The sequence below is a fragment of the Mus pahari genome, chromosome 17, assembly GCF_900095145.1.
Source record: "Mus pahari chromosome 17, PAHARI_EIJ_v1.1, whole genome shotgun sequence".
Classification (NCBI taxonomy): Eukaryota; Metazoa; Chordata; class Mammalia; order Rodentia; family Muridae; genus Mus; species Mus pahari.
Window position 1 is genome coordinate 41,915,434 of NC_034606.1, and position 22,584 is coordinate 41,938,017.

The 22,584-nt window shown below is 48.4% G+C and overlaps 3 protein-coding genes across 7 annotated transcripts in view; all 3 read left to right on the plus strand.

Annotated features, from left to right (window-relative positions):
• The window catches only part of Znf7 (zinc finger protein 7), an 11,647-nt gene extending 4,462 nt beyond the window's left edge, over positions 1–7,185 (plus strand). For 2 of the 3 annotated variants that reach the window (XM_029531062.1, XM_029531063.1), the window contains exons 4-5: positions 3,304–3,420; positions 4,891–7,185. In XM_029531062.1, the coding sequence (XP_029386922.1) occupies positions 3,304–3,420; positions 4,891–6,701 (1,928 nt within the window). In that variant the 3' untranslated portion in view covers positions 6,702–7,185. The remainder of the gene's footprint in view (positions 1–3,303; positions 3,421–4,890) is intronic. The other variant, XM_029531064.1, reaches the window with a different exon arrangement.
• On the plus strand, positions 3,333–15,296 carry Commd5 (COMM domain containing 5). Of its 3 annotated transcripts, none has more exons than XM_029531066.1 (2): positions 3,333–3,420; positions 14,246–15,296. In XM_029531066.1, the coding sequence occupies exon 2, from the start codon at positions 14,299–14,301 to the stop codon at positions 14,971–14,973; it is 675 nt and encodes a 224-aa protein (XP_029386926.1). In that variant the 5' UTR covers positions 3,333–3,420; positions 14,246–14,298; the 3' UTR covers positions 14,974–15,296. The 3 variants fall into 3 exon arrangements, with proteins under 3 accessions (XP_029386926.1, XP_029386925.1, XP_021073054.1); XM_029531065.1 differs by lacking the exon at positions 3,333–3,420 and adding an exon at positions 13,823–13,888; XM_021217395.2 differs by lacking the exon at positions 3,333–3,420 and adding an exon at positions 13,832–13,909.
• Positions 15,297–18,471: 3,175 nt separating this feature from the next.
• Rpl8 (ribosomal protein L8) lies at positions 18,472–20,810 on the plus strand. Its single transcript, XM_021217393.2, has 6 exons — positions 18,472–18,536; positions 18,729–18,876; positions 18,966–19,107; positions 19,224–19,442; positions 20,348–20,463; positions 20,611–20,810. The coding sequence occupies exons 2-6, from the start codon at positions 18,739–18,741 to the stop codon at positions 20,767–20,769; spliced, it is 774 nt and encodes a 257-aa protein (XP_021073052.1). The 5' UTR covers positions 18,472–18,536; positions 18,729–18,738; the 3' UTR covers positions 20,770–20,810.
• Positions 20,811–22,584: the final 1,774 nt, after the last annotated feature.

Genomic DNA, 22,584 nt, shown 5'->3' on the forward strand with positions numbered 1-22,584 from the left:
TTTTTTTTTTTTTGGTTTTTCAAGACAGGGTTTCTCTGTGTAGCCCTGGCTATCCTGGAATCATTCTGTAGACCAGGCTGGTCTAGAACTCAGAATTCCACCTGCCTTCCAAGTGCCCGGCTTTCAAAAAGGGACTCTGTTCGTCTTTCCCTTCAGTTTCTGCTTCTATAATAAACGTGTCTCCACGCCAAGTGACTGAACATTTTTTTCTTTTTGAGACAGCAGTCTCACTCTACTGCCCAGTCTTGACCTTGAACTCATTTGTGTTTCCTCAGTGTTTGATCATCTGCTCAGCTTCTGTTGTTTACTAAGTTTGTCATTTTCTACCCAGTAGAGTATTTCAGATTTTGTCCTTTTTATTTATTTATTTTGGTTTTTCGAGACAGAGTTTTTCTGTGTAGCCCTGGCTGTCCTGGAACTCACTCTGTAGACCAGGCTGGCCTCCAACTCAGAAATCCGCCTGCCTCTGCCTCCCAAGTGCTGGGATTAAAGGCGTGTGCGCCACCACGCCCGGCTTGTCCTTTTTATTTTTTGAGACAGGGTTTCAATATGTAGACCAGGCTGGCCAAACACCAACAGAAATATACTTGCCTCTGCCTCCCAAGGGCTGGGATTAAAGGCGTGTGCCATGCCTGGCTAGGTATTTATTTATTTATCTATCTAATGTGTGTGAATACACTGTCACTTTCTTCAGACACACCACAAGAGGTTATGAGGATCTCTCCAGCCCCTAGATTTTTTTAATTTATTTTTTTATCAGCATCTTTTTATGATGATCTTAATGGGCTCTACTAAAGGGCTTTCATCATCTTTTCACAGATTTCCTCCTTGGTTTTGCTTTTTGTTGGTTGGTTGTTTTCTTTCTTTCTTTCTTTTCTTTCTTTCTTCCCAAGTACAGTTTCTCTGTAGTTTTAGCTGTCCTCTGTAACCAGGCTGTCCTTGAGCTGAGAAACCCATCTGCCCATGCCTCCTAAGATGGTCTCAGGAATGCAAAGCTGACCTCCGTGTACTTTTGATTCACACCATAGCTGAGAATGACTAGGACTTGTGGTTCTCTTGACAATGCCTCCCAACTGCTAAGCTTACATCTCTGGGACACAATGCTCAATTTCTATGATGATGCTAGGAATTTAACTCAGCATTGTGCGCATCCTTGGCAAGCACTGTGTCAACCAACTGGTCCTGTTGTGTGTCTGCCCACTCCTGCCCACTTTGACTGTTTTTGTTCTTTTTATTTTTCGAGACAGGGTTTCTCTGTGGAGCCCTGGTTGTCCTGGAGCTCCCTTTGTAGACCAGGCTGGCCTCGAACTCAAAAATCCACCTGCCTCTGCCTCCTGAGTGCTGGGATTAAAGGTGTGCGCTACCACGCCCGGCTGTTCTTGTTCTTATTGATATAGATTTATGGTTTTGTATTCAGAGCTTCTTCAGTTTGTTAGCGTTTTTCAGTTAGTTTATTTGAGACAGGGTCTTACTATGTAACCCTGTCCTGGAAATCACTAGTAGACTGCTTTGAAATCACAGAAAATCCATCACCCAGGGTTAAGGGATGAAAGGCATGTGCCACCATGCCTGGCTTCTTGTTTATAGTAAATGTATTTTAAAATGTAAAATCTTATCTTCATCTACTGCTCTAGCTACATTGTATAGAATTTGACTCATAATAAAAGTGGTTACGAGCCAGGCGTGGTGGCGCACGCCTTTAATCCCAGCACTTGGGAGGCAGAGGCAGGTGGATTTCTGAGTTCGAGGCCAGCCTGGTCTACAGAGTGAGTTCCAGGACAGCCAGGGCTACACAGAGAGACCCTATCTGGAAAAGCAAAAAAAGAAAAAAACCGTAGTTATCACTTCATGATTCATTGTTTATTTTCCTTTTGTGGTTACTGTCCTCTAAGCTATGCTGTTTTGTTTTGTTTTTTTAAAGATTTATTTATTTATTATATGTAAGTACACTGTAGTTGTCTTCAGACACACCAGAAGAGGGAGTCAGATCTTGTTACAGATGGTTGTGAGCTACCATGTGGTTGCTGGGATCTGAACTTGAGACCTCTGGAAGAGCGGTCAGTGCTCTTAACCCACTGAGCCATCTCACCAGCCCAGCTATGCTGTTTTGTTGTATGTTTTTTGATAGGTCCACAACTCCTGGCCTGGCTTGACCCAAGGATGTTTGTTTCCTGATGAATATGTGCTCCTGCCTGTAGGTAAAGCTTGAGCCTGTTGGTTACCGTGTGTTTAACCTTTTGATACTGTGACCTATCCTTGACAAGGTTCCCATTCAATAGCCTGGTAATTGAGTTACCAAAACAAAGCACATGTTAACTAAGTTCGTGGTTTTGTGTTGGGCCACATTCCTAACTGTCCTTGTCTGCCTGTGGCTTGTAGGATGCAGGTTAGACATGCCTGCTGGGTCTCGTACACTTGGCTGCCTCTCTTACCATGTTGTGAGAAGCCTCCCGGAATCTTCAAGCTTAGGGCTCTGTGAACCTTTCTGGTTTTTTCAGTGTGTATGGGTGTTTTGCCTGAATGTATGTCTGTGTATCTGCTGAGACTGGAGTTACGGACAATTGAGAGTTGTCATGCTGGTGATGGGAAATGTCCATTGCAAGAGGGATGAGTGCTCTTAACTGTTGAGCCATCTCTAGCCCTGCTTCCTTGATCCCTGATTGGATTATGCCTTCACTTTAGGAACTGGCCATAAAGGGAGTTTGGGACCACCATTTGTCATGTGTATCTGCTTCATTCATTTCATTACTATTTTGTTTGCTGTTTATTTGTTTTGCTTTGTTGTTTTGAGACAGGGTTTCTCTGTATAGCCTTGGCTGTCCTGGAACTCTGTAGACCAGGCTGGCCTCTGCCTCCTGAGTTTGAGATTAAAGGTGTGACCACTACCACCCTACTACATTGTGTATCTTGGCTACTCCCAGCTCTTGGAGTTTCCTTGCCTTTTCAACTGGGGGGAAGAAAACACATGGCTTTGCAGAGCGTGGTGCTGGCCTGGGCCAAAACTTCCTTGCTCCATTTGCACCCCAAGTAGATGCAGCCTGTTCTGTGATGATAGTGTTCCCTGCAGATTATGGAAGTCTGGCTGCCCCTTTCTGTCTAGTCTAAGAAGCTGGAGAGAAGGGACTCCTGTGTATCCAGTGTCTTATCCCTCATCACCCTCCCTAGGTATATAGGTTCTACACATACCAGCATATAGGAGCTGCTATATGTGTATATATCCAGCAGCTCCTGTCCCTCCTTGCTGGAAACTAGGAGGGTGGCTGGTTCCAGGACATATTTCCAGCATCTCTTTCTCTCACACAGCAGGATTCCTGGTCTTTAAGCCTGAACTGATCTCCCGGCTGGAGCAAGGACAAGAGCCGTGGGTCCTTGATCTACAGGGAGCAGAGGGGACAGAGGCACCGAGGATTTGCCAGACAGGTGAGGCCCAGGCCTTATCACGGAGATGGTCTGAATGAGAAGGAGCTGAGCTGAGCTGAGGTCTTTGAGACAGTGGGAGGCCAGAGTTGAGTCCTGGTCACCAGGCTGGGCTTCTGAGGAACATTGCAGAGGAAGCCAGCCCTAGAAAGAACCAGCCAGGTGTGTGGCCACCTCTGGGAAGGCTAGCCCACAAAAAGACAAGGACACAAAACACTGGTCTATTCAGCGGCTATGGATCATGTACTTAATGAATGGTCATAGAGAAATCGGGCCTGTGGGATCAGGACAGCCAGGTAGCCTGTGTGGATTTGGAGAGTTTAGAAGGAAAGTAGATGTCATGAAGGCCCCTTGGGGTTCTGGGCACTAAGACCCTTGCATAAACTTGCCCCAGGGAAGGAGCCAGTGTAAACTATTGGGTATAGCCACTCTAACCTTATTGTGGCACATGGGCTGGTGCGATGGCTCAGTGGGTAAGCACCCTGACTCTTCTTCCGAAGGTCCTGAGTTCAAATCCCAGCAACCACATGGTGGCTCACAGCCACCCATAATGAGATCTGACACCCTCTTCTGTTGTGTCTGAAGACAGCTACATTGAACTTTTGTATAATAATAAATAAATCTAAAAAAAAAAATTCTGATTAAAACCACTTAGGAAGGAGGTAGTAAGCCTTTGCAGTGGGAAGTCAGTGTAGAACATGAAGCACAAACAGTGGAGGAACACTGTCACTCTGTTACTCTCCAGCCGGGGTTGAGCTTGCTTGCTTATACAGCCCAGACACAGGTGCCCAGTATTGACGCTGCCCATTGTAGGCTAGGTCTTTCCATAACCAATCGTTAATCAAGACAATCTCACAGACTGATTTGGAGTTGCTAGTTGAGGTTTCCTCTCCAGGCAGCCCTCAATGGTGCCAGTCTATCAGTAAAAACTAACCGCCACACCTATAGCAGCAAGACTTGCCTGGTGTGGCTTTGCGGTTTGGGTCCTTCTCAGAGAAGCCTGCCTTGGAGGACAGCCACGGACAGACAGGTTGAGCACCCTCTTCTGCTCTGGGCCCACCCTGCTAAGACCTACCACCTCTTTCTTCAGCCTCGATCTCATTTTGGTCACCCCCTTTTGTCCTTGTCAGATAGCATACTTGTTGGGTGTGGTCTCTGATGAATTCTAGACTGACATTCTGTCCTCGGGCTTGCTCGGTCCTGGCTCATTTTGCAAACTGTAGAGTGCTCCATGGTGCCCGATAGGGTGGACCCTCTCAGGACACGAAGCTCTCGGCAGTTTGTCCTGTAGGCATAAGCACATCAACGCTGTCCAGTGAGCTACACTGTGAGGGTTTCCCTTTGTATCTCCTTGCTATACTTTGCACTTGGCGTGTGTTATTATAGCGCTGAGATTTCCCCACATCCCTGGCCGGCTCTGCCCTTTTGCAGACCTCAGATGTAAGGAACATTTTTACTTTATGTTTATTTCAGACTCTGCTGTTAGAACTGATCGCAAGCAGACCTGTGAGTACACGAACCCTCTCCAGAGGCAGAGTCCTGCCTTTGGAGACAATTTGGATTCTAAGGTCTGGTCAGAGAATTGCCCAAGAAGCCTTGGGCTAAGAGTGAGTGGCTCGCTTTTCCAGAAGCACCATTTGAATAGTGAGACCATGATGCCCAAGAACTCCACAAAGGATGCTGTCCAAGAATGTAAGGAGCTGCAGGCTGCTGATCTGAGTTCTCAGCCTGAGGACCAGAGAAACCACCGGAGCTCAAAACTGATCCAGCGTCAAAGCGTTGCCACCGGAGAGAACCGTTACCCATGTGGAGAGTGTGGGAAAGCTTTCAGGTGGCGCTCTCGCCTGAATCAGCACAAGCTGAGCCACACCGGAGAGAAATCGTATCAGTGCAACAAGTGCACAAAAGTCTTCGCTTCTAGCTCACGACTGATTCGCCATCAGAGAGCTCACACCGGAGAAAAGCCGTTTAAATGTGACCAGTGTGGGAAGCGCTTCGTCCTGGGCTCGGTACTCATTCAGCATCAGAGAATCCACACCGGAGAGAGACCATTTAAATGTGCTGAGTGTGGGAAAGGTTTCCACCTGAGCGCAAAACTGGTTCAGCATCAAAGAATTCATACTGGAGAGAAGCCTTACCGATGTGACCAGTGTGGGAAAACCTTTGGTCAGAGCTCAAGCCTCGTCCATCATCAGAGAATCCACACCGGAGAAAGGCCTTTCATTTGTCAAGAGTGTGGGAAAGCCTTCTGCCAGCGCTCACAGCTTAGCAGACACCGGAGGACGCACACGGGAGAGAGGCCCTACTCTTGCCAGGAGTGTGGCAAGGCCTTCTGCCAGAAAGCAACTCTAGCCCAGCATCAGAGGATGATGCATACAGGGGAGAAATCTCAAGTGCCGAGAGCCTCGGAGAGCCCAAGCCTTATTGCCTGTCAGGGAAATACCACTGAAGAGAAGCCATTTAAGTGTGAGCAGTGTGGCAAAGCTTTCAGGTGGCTCTCTCGCCTGAATCAGCACCAGGTGGTCCATTCCGGAGAGAAACCTTACAAGTGCAACAAGTGCACAAAAGCCTTTGGCTGTACCTCCCGACTGATTCGCCACCAGAGAACTCACACCGGAGAAAAGCCGTTTAAATGTGACGAATGTGGGAAGCGCTTCGTCCAGAGCTCACACCTTATTCAGCATCAGCGAATCCACACCGGAGAGAAGCCTTACGTGTGTGATGACTGTGGGAGAGCTTTTACCCAGAGCTCCAGCCTCATTTACCACCAGAGGATCCATAAGGGAGAGAAGCCGTATAAATGCATCCAGTGTGGCAAAGCCTTCAGCATGAGCACACAGCTCACCAGCCATCAGAGAACTCACACTGGGGAGAGACCCTATACGTGTAACGAGTGTGGGAAGACCTTCCGTCAAAACTCAACCCTTTTCCAACACCAGATAATTCATGTTCGAGTAAAGCCCTATGAGTGTAATGAGTGTGGAAAGGCCTTCAGCCGGAGCTCCTACCTTATGGAACACCAGAGAATACACACTAGAGCCCAGGGGTGCCACGAACTTGGGGACACCCCTGAAAGTTCCACCCTTTTGAACCATAAAAAAGTGCATACTGTAAAAAAGTTGTACCAGTGTGATGACTGCGATAAGGTCTTCAGGTGGCGTTCATACCTGATCATCCACCAGAGGGTGCACACAGGAGAGCGGCCTTACAAATGTAATGCCTGTGGCAAGGCTTTTCATCAGATCGCAAAGCTCACTCAGCACCAAAAACTTCACAAGAGATAGGTCACTTTACCTAAACGTCTTGGTTACTTCTCTCTTGGCCGTGATTGGCACCATGACCAAGGCAACTTATACAAGAGTTCACGTGGGGCTTACAGTTTCTGAGAGCGTCAGTTTCAGAGAGTGTTCACGGCAGTCTTGGCAGGGAGCATGGCGGCAGGCAGGCAGGCCTGATGTTAGAGCAGTCGCTTAGAGCTCACATCTTGAGACAGCCAATTACTAGGCATAGAGATCTAAGTGGAAATGGCGAGAGGTTTTTGAAAAAACTCAAAGCTGGCTCCCCAGTTACACACTTCCTCTAAAGAGGGCATACCTCCCAATAATTGCCAAACAATTCCACCAACTGAGGAACACGTGTTGGATTATATGAGCCCCTGGAAGTCGTTCTCATCCAAACCACCACACTATAAATATGTAACTATGAATAAGCCAGGAGCCTTATTTTATTTGGGTAATTTATGCTGTGAGAAACTTGACGAGAGGGAAGATTCAGATTTTTTTTTTTTTTTTTTTTTTTTTTTTTTTGGTTTTCCGAGACAGGGTTTCTCTGTGTAGCCCTGGCTGTCCTGGAACTCACTCTGTAGACCAGGCTGGCCTTGAACTCAGAAATCCGCCTGCCTCTGCCTCCCGAGTGCTGGGATTAAAGGCGTGTGCCACCACGCCCGGCACGAAGATTCAGATTTGTACTTAAATAGTCTACTTAGGAAATGTTTTATTTGTTTCTGTGATATTTTAACATTTACCCATTAAATAAAAGTGTGTGTCACACTGAGGGTGTAGCCTGTACTTTGAACTCAAAGTGAATCTCTCTCCTACACAGAAGATAGCTATCGGTCTGGTGAGCTTAACCTTGACTCCGATCATGGCTTCCTCCTGCTTGCTGCTTCTCCACACTATCCATTTTCCACTTCTTTCTTTTTCTTTTCTTTTCTTTTTTTTTTTTTTTTAAGATTTATCTATTTTATTTATAAGAGTACACTGCAGCTGTCTTCAGACACATACCATCTGATCCCATTACAGATGGTTGTGAGCCACCATGTGGTTGCTGGAATTGAACTCAAACCTCTGGAAGAGCAGTCAGTGCTCTTTTGTTTTTTCGAGACAGGGTTTCTCTGTGTAGCCCTGACTGTCCTAGAACCTTTGTAGACCAGGCTGGCCTCGAACTCAGAAATCGGCCTGCCTCTGCCTCCCGAGTGCTGGGATTAAAGGCATGCACCACCACGCCCAGCACAGTCAGTGCTTTTAACCATCTCTCCAGCCCCTATTTTCCACTTCTTTTGCTTTTCTGTTTTTCCATTGTAGCGCCCCATAAGAATGATTAGTAATAGCCACACCACACTGTGCTGTCTTGAAAGTTCCTCCAACCAAAGGAGTTAGTTATGTAAGGAGTGTTTAAAATACTCATTTTCTGTATATGAATGTTTTGCTTGCATTTATGTCTCTACCAGGTGTCTGTGTAGGTTAGGAGTGGGAATTGGATTCCCCTGGGACTGGAATTAGGGACTGTTTTAAGCTGCCATGTGGGTGTTGGGAATTGAACCCAGGTCTTCTCTAAGAGTGACAGGTGTTCTTAACTGTTGAGCCATCTCTTCATCAACTTCACTACTTTTTAATTAGCCTCAAGCCAGTTCTTAGGATATTGGCAAAAGGCAGCAAGACTCTGCCAAAATAACACAAGTGCCATTTTTTTCTTTTATTATATATTTTTCAATAGTATAGAGTGTATTCAGGGCATGGGGAAACGAGTTGAGAGGGTAGTAGAGACAGAAAGGTGGAGAGCAGAGGAGTAGAGGCCGGCCATGAGCATGTGGAGAGGGGAGAGGAATGAGGAGAGGGGGAGTGGGATGAGAATACAGAGCAAGAGGGCAAGAGAGATGAATGACCGTTTCTCACAGAGACCTTGTTTCCCTCTGAAATTTATGAGCTGGGCTATACTGTCCGCAGTTACCTTCCTGGATCCTCCTAGAATGGTTCTTTGATTTCTGTTTAGGACACTTGATGGCCTTTCTTTCTTTTTTATTTTCTTTAAAGATTTATTTATTTTATGTATCTGAGTACACTGTAGCTGTACAGATGGTTGTTAGCCATCATGTGGTTGCTGGGAATTGAACTCAGGACTTCTGTTCGCTCCAGCCCCAAGATTTATTATTATATGTAAGTACACTGTAGCTGTCTTCAGACACACCAAAAGAGGGCATTAGATCTCATTACAGATGGTTGTGAGCCACTGTGGTTGCTGGGATTTGAACTCAGGACCTTGGGAAGAGCAATCAATGCTCTTAAGTGCTGAGTCATCTCTCCAGCCTCTTGATGACCTATCTAATCCAAACTTAATGTTTTTTTTTTTTTTTTTTTTTTTGTTGAGACAGGGTGCCTTTGTGTAGCCTTGGCTGTCTTAGAACTGGCTCTGGAGACCATGCTGGCCTTGAACTCAGAGATCTGCCTGCCCCTGGTTCCCAAGTGCTAGGATTAAAGTTGTGTGCCACCAATGCCCGGGTAGTCCAAAGTTTCAAAATATTTCACACTCCTTCAAACCTTAACCCACCCTGTGCTGGTTCTTGGGGCATCTGCTCTACTGTGTAGGTCAGCAAGCCTGACAGAACTCAGTCCATAAAGGCAAGGGGCTGTGTATTCATGGTTGCTTGGTATCCTGCGGTTGAATAACTGATCTCTACCAGGGGTCAGGAACACATTACACCTGTTTCTCAAATAGTGGATGAGTCTGTTGCGCTGGTATGGCCTTGGTTCAGAATCTCAGGGGGCACATGCTAGCTTCCACCTATCTCATTTTTCTTAATTGCTGGTATCATTGTCCCATTTGCTTTTTATTTTATTCTTTTAATTTAAGACATGGTCTCAATATGTATCCCTTGCTGTGTAGACCATGGTATCCTTAGATTCCCAACTTGTTGCAACACTCTGTCCCTTCCCCTGGAGTGCTTGGATTGCAGGCGTGTGCCATCATGCCCAGCCTCTCCACTGGACCTCTTTACACTCCCTTCCCCTGAAATAGATCCCTCCATTACCAAGAGGGAGCCCTTAGCTTGAAGCCACCACCTGGTGACAGTGACTCTACCTTAGCTTCCCACCAGGACTGGCCAGTCTGTGGGCAGTCCTTTCCAAATGGCCATCAGAGATCCATGAAGTGGGTCATTTCTGGCTTTTGTGGTGGCAGATGCCACAACAGGGTTATGTCTGAAAAAAGCTTCACAAATGCCTAGGAGGGAAAATGGAGCCATCAGACTATGCCTACAGCCTGGTACAGATGGGAAAATCCTGAAGTGACCTTCTCTGGCAGCTGTGCAGAAATGTCCTTCCCACTGGGCCACCACCAGACATGATGCTGTGCTATTCTGGGACTCATGCTGTCACATCTTTCACAAGGTGCTTTCTGGTTGCCGATGTAGCTTGGTTGAATGTGTACCTAGAATTCACAAAACCCCGGTTTGTAAATCCCAGCATTTCGTAAAAAATGAGCATGAGATGGAGCCCACCTTTAATCCCAGGACTTGGGGCAGAGGCAGGTGGATCTCTGTTAACTGGAGGCCAGCCTGGTCTACAGAGAGAGCGCTAGGAGTGTTACACAGAGAAGCCCTGTCTTGGAAAAGCAAACAAAGTTGAGGAGTGATAGTGCCTGCTTGTAATCCCTGCACTCTGAGAAAGTGGAGATAGGGGGATCAGAAGTTCCTGGCCGCCTCAGCTCCTTGGCAAGCTCAGGGACAGACTGGGCCAAGGGAGTCCTTGCTTTACCGCCCATGCTGTTATTCCTTTCCCCTTTATAATAACTATTAAGTTTGGCATCTTAAAAAATATTCTTACTTTTTTTTTTTTCGAGACAGGGTTTCTCTGTGTAGCCCTGGCTGTCCTGGAACTCACTTTGTAGACCAGGCTGACCTCGAACTCAGAAATCCGCCTGCCTCTGCCTCCCGAGTGCTGGGATTAAAGGCGTGTGCCACCATGCCCGGCTATTCTTACTTTTTGAGATTCGTGTATAATTACATCTGTTCCCCCTTCCCTTTTCTCCATCTACCCCCCTCAGAACACCCCACCCCCGCACTCTTTAAAATTCGTGGCCTTTAAAAAAATTAATTATTGTTATGTGCACACATGTATGTTTATGTACACACATATATAGTCCTAATTATGTAACTACAGCCCGCTCAATGTGGTTAATGTTACTGATGGTCCTGGGTTCTATAAGAAATCAACCTGAGAAAACCACGGTAAACAAGCAAGCCAGCGAGCAGCACTCCTCCCTCGGTGGCCTCCGTACCAGCTCCTGCCTCCAGGTTCCAGCCTTGCATGACTTCCTGCCCTGACTTGCTTCAGTGAAGGACTGCCCTGTGGGGAGTTTAAGCCAAATAAACCCCTTCCTCCCCAACTTGCTTCTGGTCCTTGGTGTTTCATCATAGCAATAGTAACTAAAACTAAGACAATCTCCAAGCCTTAGATGCAGGGCATGGATTGTAAATGTATCCATTGGGATTGCTCTTCTCAACTCTTCATTTTGTTTTGTTTTGTTTTGTTTGGAGACAGGGTTTCTCTGTGTAGCCCTGGCTGTCCTGGAACTCACTTTGTAGACCAGGCTGGCTTCGAACTCAGAAATCTGCCTGCCTCTGCCTCCCAAGTGCTGGGATTAAAGACGTGCACCACCACCGCCCGGGTCAACTCTCTATTTTGATTGGTTGTGTTTTTCTAACATGGTCTTCATTTGTTGCAAAGAGATATTTCCTTGATGAAAGAAGAGGACTACACCTCCTGGGCTAGACCCTGGAGAGGGATGTCCCTGTGAGAGCCCCTGTCTCAAAAAAACCAAAACCAGGGCTGGAGAGATGGCTCAGCGGTTGAGAGCGCTGACTGTTCTTCCAAAGGTCCTGAGTTCAAATCCAGCAACCACATGGTGGCTCACAACCATCCATAAAGAGATCAGATACCCTCTTCTGGGGCTGTTTGAAGACAGCTACAGTGTACTTACATATAATAAATAAATAAATAAATCTTGAAAACAAAACAAAACCAAAAGCAAGGTGATGCCCAGGATGGTGGCTCTGTGGGTAAAGGCACCGCCATCAAGTCTGATGACCTCAGTTAGATCTCCAGAACCCACATGGAGAAAGGAGAGACTAACTCCTGCAAACTGTCCTCAAGTGGGGACACACATTCACGCATACAAATACACACATATAAACATACATAAGGAAACGAAATTAAACAGCGAGCCAGGCGTGGTGGTGCACACCTTTAATCCCAGCACTTGGGAGGCAGAGGCAGGTGAAAAAAACCACAAAAAGGACTCAGAGCCTAAATGTATCAGTCAGTCCTCAGAGCAGGCGTTTTATAGGAAAAATCAGGTTTAAAAGTTCAAAGGCAGTGAAGTCGTATAACATTTTTGGCTAACCAGACAGCTAACTTTTGAGCTTATTGGTCTTAGGTGAAGTAAGGGGGGGGGGTACAGTACATTGAGATAATAGAGTATAAGTGAACCCTAACTTTTTGCCTTAGTAGCAGTCTCCAGTGTCAAGCCATGGATAATTTCTTCTGGGAAGTGGAGGCTGAGAACTTAAACTTAATTTCAACTTATGAGCAAAATGGGGACTGAATACAAAATGGCTCCAGTTATGTTAAATAGACAGCAGGCTCAACTCCCTGCTTTAAAATACCACCAACCATGGTGGCCTCTATCTCCACGTGCACACAAATGCACATGCATTTACACATACATGTGCACCCCCACACACACACGTGAGCCCACACAGAAGTGCACATCCCCTTCACTCAAAGAAAAGATTCCCCCAAAGACTTTTATGAACATTTATTAGATTTAGGTTGAATTTTGTTCTTCCAAAGATATCCTGTATTCCTAAGATCTCCGGAACCTGAGAGTGAACGGGACACTATTTGGAAAAATGGTACTGGTAAGTGAAGTTATGAAAATGCTTACAGGAACATGGAAATCTCACCTAAAGACAGAGGCAGTGGGCCAGACAGTGGTGGCATGGCACATGCCTTTAATTCCAGCATTCAGGAGCAGAGGCAGTCTGATCTCCAAGGCCAGCCTGGTCTAGGGCTACATAGATAAACACTATGTCAAAAAAAAAAAAAAAAAAAGATAGAGATTAGAGTGATGTAGCCAATCTAAGGAATGTCAAGGATGTTTAGCTGCAAGCTAATGGCAAGCTAATGTTTCAAGAGGCTCAAGAACATGGTCCTATCAAACTTATAGCTTCTGGAACCATTATATTTCTGTTATATCACCAAATTTATTTTGACTGCTTAGGAAGTTGTGTGTGTGTGTATTTAAGATGGAATCTCTGTGTAGCTCTGACTGGCCTAGAACTCAGAGATCTGTCTGCCTCTGCCTTCCAAGTGCTGGAGTTGAAGGTGTACACCCTAACACCCAACTTCCTCCAATCTCCTATGAAGCAACACATCAAGTTCTTCAGGTTGACCTTGAACTCACTTTGGAGCCCAAGATAGCCCTTGGGTTTGTGATCACCCTGTCTCAGGCTCTTTCGGTCACTCTCTTATATCACCAGGTCTGGGTCATTAGCCATTCATACCATCCTTGATAAAATGTCCATACAGACTTTTGCTGGCAAAATTAATCATCTACCCCAAAAGCTTCATGGGGCTCTAATGCATATACCACACAAATGTACCATTCCCCTTTTTTTGCAGGGAACTTTGTTTGGTTTATTGATATTGTTTGGGTTGGGAGGGGGGGGTTGTTTTTCCAGACAGGGTATGTAGCGCTGGCTGTGCTGGAACTCTTTGTGTAGACCAGACTGGCCTTGAACTCAAAGATTCTCCTGTTTCTGCTTTCTAGTGCTGGGATTAAAGACGTGGGCCGCCTCCTGGACCATCTAACTGTTTTAAAATATGCAATTCGTTGGCCTCAACTACAATAAATCTAACGTCTGCCCCTCACATGGGGCTGCCTGGGCAAAGGCCAGCAGAAGCCATGCATCCCGCATGGAAGCTAACTGAACCTTTGCCTCCTGCTTTGGCTTCCCTAAACACTGTCAGAAGGCGAGCGGCTGGGCGGCGCATGCGCTCGGCTCCGGGGACCACAGAGAGCCTTTGTCGCGCTGTCCTAGAGCGGCCCGGAAGTGTCTGGAGCACTTCCTGAGACCCGGCCAAGTTCCCGCTGCTGCCAGCCCCAGCCAGTTCCTGCGGATAGCTTCCTCCAGGTGCAGGGCGTTAAAGGCTTGGTTTGTATTTGTAATGTGAGGCTTAGGTCTTCCAGAGCTATGATGAGGACACAGGGTCGAGGGGTCCTCGTTTCCTATTTTCATAGAACTTAGGCGCGCGCTTCTGTTTCGTGGTTCTTTTCCCTGGCAACTGTTAAATCTCCGGGACGCCTCCCTTCTAGCCTCAGGCGGGCTCCTTTGCCACAAGTGCTCAGCGCCACCTCCCAAGCACGTATCCTATTTGCTATCTATCCTTGGTAGACAGGCAGATGGGGGCCCCCTCATCGATCCCCATTTTTTTTTTAGTACATGAAGCTCCTGACTAGGAAGTCACTTGTCTCTCCTTCACCTCTCCAGGCTACTGTGGTTAGGACCTACTCTTCGGCCTCGTCAAGAAAGGGGAAGGAAGGATGTCTGCGTTGGGGGCTGCAGCTCCATACTTACATCATCCAGCTGACAGTCACAGCGGCCGGGTCAGTTTCCTGGGTTCCCAGCCCTCTGCAGAAGTGACGGCAGTGGCTCAGCTCTTGAAGGACTTAGACAGGAGCACCTTCAGAAAGTTGTTGAAACTCGTCGTCGGGGCCCTGCATGGGAAAGACTGCAGAGAAGCCGTGCAGCACCTTGGTGCCAGCGCCAACCTGTCAGAGGAGCGTCTGGCCATCCTGCTGGCGGGCACACACACCCTGCTCCAGCAGGCTCTCCGGCTGCCCCCTGCCAGTCTGAAGCCAGAGGCCTTCCAGGACGAACTCCAGGCACTTGGCATTCCCCAAGATATGATTGGGGATTTGGCCAGTTTGGCATTTGGGAGTCAACGCCCTCTTCTCGACTCTGTAGCCCAGCAGCAGGGATCCTCGCTGCCTCGCGTGTCTAATTTCCGGTGGCGGGTGGATGTGGCCATCTCAACCAGTGCTCAGTCCCGCTCCCTGCAGCCGAGTGTTCTCATGCAGCTGAAGCTCACGGATGGATCGGCACACCGCTTCGAGGTACCCATAGCCAAATTCCAGGAGCTGCGGTACAGCGTAGCGTTGGTTCTTAAGGAGATGGCAGAGCTGGAGAAGAAGTGTGAGCGCAAATTGCAGGACTGAACCCTGGTACTGTGGGTGCTGAAGCTGGTACCAGAACCCAGCCGCACTGGTGATGAGGATGTAAGAACGTATTTTAAGTGAAAAGACAGCTGGGACTTTTTGGGTTTTGTTTTACGAGTAAACCGCTGGGCAGGCTGGCATGGCACGGTTTATAATCGCAGCGCTTGGAAGGCTGAGGCTGGAGAATGGGAAATGTAAGGCCGGCCTGGGTTTTACATAGTGAGGCTCAGTTTTGAATTAAAGAGGTAAAGCGAGGCTGGAGAGATGGCTCAGTGGTTAAGAGCACTGACTGCTCTTCCAGAGGTCCTGAGTTCAAATCCCACAACCACATGGTGGTTCACAACCATCTGTAATGGGATCCGATGCCCTTGTCTGGTGTGTCTGAAGACAACTACAGTATACTCATATACATAAAATAAATACAATCTTAAAAAAAAAAGAGGTAAAGCAACTATTAAAACTATGTTACTTGGCCGGGCGTGGTGGCACACGCCTTTAATCCCAGCACTCGGGAGGCAGAGGCAGGTGAATCTCTGAATTCGAGGCCAGCCTGGTCTACAGAGTGAGTTCTAGGACAGCCAGGGCAATACAGAGAAACCCTGTCTCGAAAAACCAAAAAACAAACCAACCCAAAACAAACCATGTTACTCTACTAGGGAATTAAACCTACCTGTCCCTTCCCCAGCTGTGGTATGTGCTCCTGGATGGGGCCATGTGGAGAGCTAAGTCCTGATGAAGATCTCTTACAACATACAACAAGGTTGCTCAGCACGACCCAAACTCTGCTCATTTGCTTTCCTAAGTCCTGTGCTCTTGCTGCGGACGTGTTTATTCTTTTGCCCTAAATTCCTGCTTTCCTGAGGCCGACATCCTAGTGGAAAGCTGAGAGGGGGGAAGACATTACAAATACTAAATATGCATTAAATAATGTTTCGCATATATAACATTAAATACGTGTTTTAAATATTAAGACATGAAGACAGGGCTGGAGGATTGATTCAGCGGTTAAGCGCACTTGCCCTTGCAAAGAGGACTCGGGTTCAATTCCCAGCATTCACGTGGTGGCTCACAACCTTCTGTAACTTCAGTTGGGGGTGGGGGGACCCAACCCCAAGACATCCAACACAGGCACATATGTGGTACTCAAACATACCTGCAAGCAAAATGTTCATACTCAGAAAATCGTAAGTCCAAAGCACACAATAAAACCGTGAGTACAGCTTGTGACGATTGACTAGAGCCAGGTCAGCTGAGGATGAGTGCTCGGAAGGAGGGACATTGTGAGAAGGTTGGTCACAAGAGTACCCTACAGACAGATCAACTGGTGCGTCGGCTGCTGGTTAGTGGAGTAAAACCTTTGAATGTGTCCGCCGTACCCGTCCAGTCCTTTCCCTTCCTCTCCGTGGGGAGTGGGCCCGCTGGGCATATCCGGAGTGTCTTTGGGAGCTGGAGAGCTGAGTCTGGTCAAGAGCCCTGACTGCCTTTGCAGAAGGCCTGGGTTTGGTTCCCAGCACCCACTTGGCGGCTCATAGCTGTCTGTAACGCCATTCTCAAGGGGTCCAATCACTTCTTTTGTCATTCCTGGGCACCAGGCACATGCTTGGTGCAGTCGTACAGGCTGAACACCCATACTCTTAAAATAAATCTTAAAAAAAAGAATTGCCTGATGGTGGTGGCGCACGCCTTTAATCCCAGCACTCGGGAGGCAGAGGCAGGTGGATTTCTGAGTTCGAGGCCAGCCTGGTCTACAAAGTGAGTTCCAGGACAGCCAGGGCTACACAGAGAAACCCTGTCTCGAAAAACCAAAAAAAAAAAAAAAAAAAGAATTGCCTGATGGTGGTGCTGCACCTCTTTAATGGCAGCACTCAGAAGAGACAGGTGGATCTCTGAGTTTGAGTTCCTCTTGATCTAGAGTGAGTTCCAGGACAGCCATGTTTACACAGAGAAACCCTCTCTATAAATAAATATCTAAGGTGTCTTTGTTCAGGGACTGGAGAGATGGCTCAGAGGTTAAGAGCACTGACTGCTCTTCCTAGAGGTNCTGAGTTCAATTCCCAGCAACCACATGGTAGCTCACAACCATCTGCCATGGGATCCGATGCCCTCTGGTATGGCTGAAGACAGCAACAGTGTACTCATATAAAATAAACAATAATTCTTTTTTCTTTTTAAAAAAGATGTCTCTGTTCTCTGAAAGGACAACCCAGTGGAAGATGCCTATATAGGAAGAGTGTGACAGGGACTGAACCCTTGCACATACATTTACAGACTCACAAAACTGTCCTGTGGGCCAGTTGGCTGAGATAGACCCTAGTGCTGGCAGGGCCCTGAGTACAGCCAGAAATCCAACTATGCCTTGCAAGGTTCACAAGACAAAGCACTAGCAGGCATCCTCCCTCAGTCTTTCCTATATAGGCATCTCTCCTTCTGGTTCTCTTCTGGGCTGACTCCACCCCTTACCCTGCCCCTGGGTGGCTTGATTTACCACTCTGCAGGTCCTGGATCCCTGCCACCCACAGCTCCACTACCCTTCTGGAATACCCTGTGCAGTAGCATCCTGTGGAACTTGAGCCATGACGATGACTTGGTGTCCCTACCTCTTTTCAGTGTGTCATACCAACCAACCATGTCCTTTCCTCCTAATCAACATGCCCATTTTAGCCTCTGCCATGCAACATCTCCCAGTTCTGACAACAAGCCTCTCTTGCCAACTGGGACCCTGACCCTCAGTTACCTCCCTCTCAGTGTACACCTTTATGCCATTGAGTAGTTAGGTTTCACTCAGATGAAGAACCTCGGGCTCTGGGCCACCAAAGACACATACAGGCCACTTTATTGCCCTGCGTCTCTGCGATCCCTCCCCGCCTTTGCTCTTCAGTGTCATTGCCCCCACCCTCTTTCCAATTGCCGAGGCCACCGACTTTTGGCCAGACATCTTGAGAACTCTGCAGATGACCTCCTTAAACCCCAAGTATTACCTTCTTGTTCTTCACCTCCTTCCTCCCCTCCACCCTCACCCCCACCCCCCCACCCCAGACTGGGTTTTCTTTGTAGCCCTAGCTTGTTCGGGAACATGTTCTCTTAGCCCAGGCTGTCCTGGAGCTCCGCCTGATCCATTCTCCCGAGTGCTGGGATTAAAGGCGTGTGCCTCCACCGCCCTGCCTGGAAATCCTAACCTAATTCTGCAAAGCACTAAGTTTCCTGTGTCTGCACATCCAGTCTCCTGGAGCCACCATCGGGAGTTCCCCAATTTATATGGATGCCCTTCCCTGGGTCCAGCTCGGAAGCTCAAGATTCTGCGTGGCCCTGGACAAATCCTTCCACTTCTTGAAGCCTCCTCTCTCCTGCCCTCACTCCATAAGACTCTTGAGTCCGCCTCTCACCAGGACGACTTGGTTAAGTAAGCCTTGGTTCAGCAATTTGATAGACACACAGGACACCTGCATGTGACTACAAGCCCCGACAGGCACTGCGCTGGGGAAGGGGCGGGGCCATAACCCCGCCCCGGAAGATAAGGCTGCCTTGACCCGTCTATTTCCTCTTTCGGCTTTGCTTGCCGGCAGGTAGGTTGTGTTCTGTCCGCTGCGGGCTTGAAACTATCCACCGCCATCCGCCACCGTTAACTACTTTGCGGTCTGTCGCGCGGCCTTGCCCACTCGTCCAGGATCAGGAGGGAGGGATGGCGTTGCTTTCGGCCTTGGGGACTGGCAGGGAACTGGGTATTTTTTTGGACGCTGAACTCGAGCCCTTTCCAGACTCGCCGCCATGGGCCGTGTGATCCGAGGGCAGAGGAAAGGCGCGGGCTCTGTGTTCCGTGCGCACGTGAAGCACCGTAAGGGCGCCGCGCGCCTGCGCGCTGTGGACTTCGCGGAGCGACACGGCTACATTAAAGGCATCGTAAAGGTACGGGGGGCACCGGCGGGGGGCAGGCAGCCGGGAGACGGGGCGTCTCGAGCAGGCCTTAGGATACAATACGCCACCCCGACCCGTAGGACATCATTCATGATCCTGGCCGCGGCGCTCCCCTCGCCAAAGTAGTGTTTCGGGATCCCTACCGATTCAAGAAGCGGACGGAGCTGTTCATCGCCGCGGAGGGGATCCACACTGGACAGTTCGTGTACTGCGGCAAGAAGGGTGAGCTCCCAGGCGGGGAAGGAAGGGTTGGGCCCGGGACTTAGGCTGCTGAGCTTCGTGGGATGGGAGCGGTGTGGTTTTCGCGTCATCAGTCGCTTTGCCACGTCTCTCGACAGCCCAGCTGAATATCGGCAATGTTTTGCCCGTGGGCACCATGCCCGAGGGTACGATCGTTTGTTGTCTGGAAGAGAAGCCTGGGGACCGGGGCAAGCTGGCCCGAGCCTCCGGGAACTACGCCACAGTCATCTCCCACAACCCAGAGACCAAGAAGACCCGAGTGAAGCTGCCTTCGGGGTCCAAGAAGGTCATTTCCTCTGCCAACCGAGCCGTTGTTGGTGAGTGCCAAGGGCAGTGGAGCCCTGAAGATGGGGTGGTCAGCATATGAACTGCTGGGCCTAGGCCTTAGAACCACATTGCTTATTATGGTCATGGGAAGGAGGACTAACTTGAATACAGAATACAACTCTGGATTTAATTGTAGAGTGCCACAATACCTACTCCCTGGACTTGTTGCCGGATAGGCTGTCAAGATAGTTGATTGGTTAAAAGCACTGGTGCTCTAAAGAACACCCCAGTTGTTTTCCCAGCTCACAACTAACCCTGTCCTGGGGACTTGATGTTCTTTTCTGGGTCTCTGGGCACTGTATAAATGTGGTGTATGGATACAGACATGTAGGTAAAGATGCCTGTATATATAAAATTAGGTTAAAAAGATTACACCACTTGAAATTTTTGTGCACTGTGACCTAGGAATTTGATCCTGCACTTGAGTTTAGTTGGTTCGTTCTAGAAAAAAATAGGACCAGTATTGACTTTTAAGAGATGTACAAGTCAGTGGAAGGGGACATGACTCGTCTCAGGTTTAGTTACTTGGAAACATTTAGAGTCTGCTAACCTCATCTGTGCATAGGATAAGTTCTGAGGGCACGTGGTCAAAGCATGCTGTGTTTGTTCGGTCCATTTGTGTGGGAGGTGTCTTCAGAGGTTGAAGGACCTGTCCTGAGTCTGAGGCACTGAGTGTTGAGGTGCACCCAGTGGAAACTTGGGCTGAGTCAACTGTTGGCTTTAATACAGGCATGGCCTTTGCCTTGCCTGTCACAGAAGTGTCAGTTTGCAGAGTGTAAGGAGTTTCCTAGGTAGAACTTGCTGGACTTCTGTGGGATTGTAGATTTCTGCCATAGACTAGTGTCACCAAAGTGGCTTGTGGTGTGTGTCTCAGAGGTGTTGTGTAACTTTTCAGGTGTCGTGGCTGGTGGGGGCAGAATTGACAAGCCTATCTTAAAGGCTGGCCGTGCCTACCACAAGTACAAGGCAAAGAGGAACTGCTGGCCACGTGTGCGGGGTGTGGCCATGAATGTAAGTATCCAAGAACTGAGAGGGCTTTTCTTGTTGCTGTGCTGGATGGGTCTGCATTAGGGAGGTCCTGGGCTGTCGGGTCTTGCACTGCGTTCCCTGCGTAGGTGAGATTACCCTTTCTCTAATCTAACTTCATTCTCTTCGCAGCCTGTGGAGCATCCCTTTGGAGGTGGTAACCACCAGCACATTGGCAAACCCTCTACCATCCGAAGAGATGCCCCTGCTGGGCGCAAAGTGGGTCTCATTGCTGCCCGCCGGACTGGACGGCTACGTGGAACCAAGACTGTACAGGAGAAGGAGAACTAGAGCTCGCTCAGGAGCTAATAAAGTATGTCCTTTGGCTAACAGCTGTGTGTGAGCCTCTTTTGTGGGGGACCCCTGCCTGGAGCCTTTTGGAACAGGGAAGTGAAAGATGCTTCCACGCTACAAGAAGACTCAGGAACATGGCATGCTGGGGTCCTGGGATCCGGGTGGATGACATTGGCTTGAGACCAGGTCTCTACATAATCCTTGGCTGTCCTGGAACTCACTGAAGATCAAAGATCAGGCTGGGGTTGCCATCCTGCCCAGCTGGGTAGTTCAGTTTATAATATGCGGTGCTGACATGTATGCTGTGGACCACAGTTGCTGGGATTAGTGATGACAGTACAGTGAGCCTTGGTCCCCAGCCCATACAAATGGGTCTGTGTAATTGATGGAGAATTCCCCCCCCCCCCATTCCTTCTCAAGGTGCAGTAGAAGCTAGTCTCAAGCTCTTAATTACAGGCATGTGTGTGTGAGTGTAAAAACTTCTTGGAATGTCCAACTATTTTTTCGTTGGTTGTATCTTTTGCCCAAAGAATATTAGACATCCAATGTGGCCCTCCACTAGAGGTGAAGGCTGCAGCTGTTACACATTAAGGTTTGTTCAATGCAGAGTAGAAGTGTCTCTGTACCTTTAAATCCTGGTTTTGGTCACCCCTTCCCACCTTTCTTCATGGATAGTGATGGAGGATATAGCTTGAGATTGCTGCTGTCTGCTGGTCCTAGATTCCTGTGTGCAGTGGGTGCTGACACTGAAAGCTATGGCCCCAGACTACCTGAAACCACATGTCTAGCGCCCTACAGGGAATAGCAAGCTGGCATGTTTGTTTTCCTATTCAGGGGACAGATCACTAAGAACTAGGCAGCACGGGGACAATGTAGAGTTCTGAGGCTTACCTTCCAGGGTCATAGACCAGGCAGGAACCACAAGTTAGGGACAGGCTGACAGGCAAGACAACAATGAGCTTTAAACTTGGTCATATCCGGACTAGAGAGATGGCTCAGCAGTTAAGAGCACTGACTGTTCTTCCACAGGTCCAGAGTTCAATTCCTAGCAACCACATGGTGGCTCACAACCATCTGTAATGGGATCTGATACCCTCTTCTGGAGTGTGCCTGAATATAGCTACAGTATATGCAGATAAATGAAAGTAAATCTAAAAAAACAAAAAAAACTTGGTCATATCCTGTGGCATCTTGTCATTGATCACTGATGTCATAGCATTCCATGGGAACCACAAGTGTCTCAAGGCCCCTCCCCTGGCAGATGTACTTGAGTAGCAGATGATTGTATTTCTTGTGGGGTTGTTTTTCTGGAGAGACTAGCTCAGGACCATTGCTTGTGTTCCTCCGAAGTGTTGCAAAGTGGTACCTTCTGCCTGGTGTGCACCCTGTCGCTGCTGGAGTGTAATCCTTTTCTTCTTGGTATGAATTCCATCTACCCGTGAGCCACTGCAGGTTCTTATTCACAGAGATCACCATAGATGACAGGCATTTATGGGAGGGGAGGGTATCGGGAAAGCACTAGGTGTGGCTGCTTGGACTGAGTTTAAGCTGCCACTGCTTTTCTATTGGTCTTGGCCAAGCAATAGGTCATAGGGGAGGAATTGCTCTAGAAGGGCAGACAGGCTGGGTAGTGATGATGGCACATGCACACAGGAGGCAGAGGCCAGCCTGGTCTACACAGACAAGCCCTGCCCTGGGGGTGGGGGACTAGATCCATTACACAGGCTCATTTCTATGGGCTAAGTGGGGACCAAGGCTCACTGCCAAATGGACTTGAGTAGCCTCTACTCCAGGGAAGGGTTTGTTTAACAG

What these genes read in the sequence shown, in the direction of transcription:
- Commd5 (XM_029531066.1), top strand. Translation starts at nt 14,299, where the DNA reads ATGTCTGCGTTGGGGGCTGCAGCTCCATACTTACATCATCCAGCTGAC.
- Rpl8 (XM_021217393.2), top strand. Translation starts at nt 18,739, where the DNA reads ATGGGCCGTGTGATCCGAGGGCAGAGGAAAGGCGCGGGCTCTGTGTTC. An exon ending in ACATTAAAGGCATCGTAAAG is followed by an intron (nt 18,877 to 18,965) that starts GTACGGGGGGCA and finishes CCCGACCCGTAG; the next exon opens with GACATCATTCATGATCCTGG. An exon ending in TGCGGGGTGTGGCCATGAAT is followed by an intron (nt 20,464 to 20,610) that starts GTAAGTATCCAA and finishes TTCTCTTCGCAG; the next exon opens with CCTGTGGAGCATCCCTTTGG.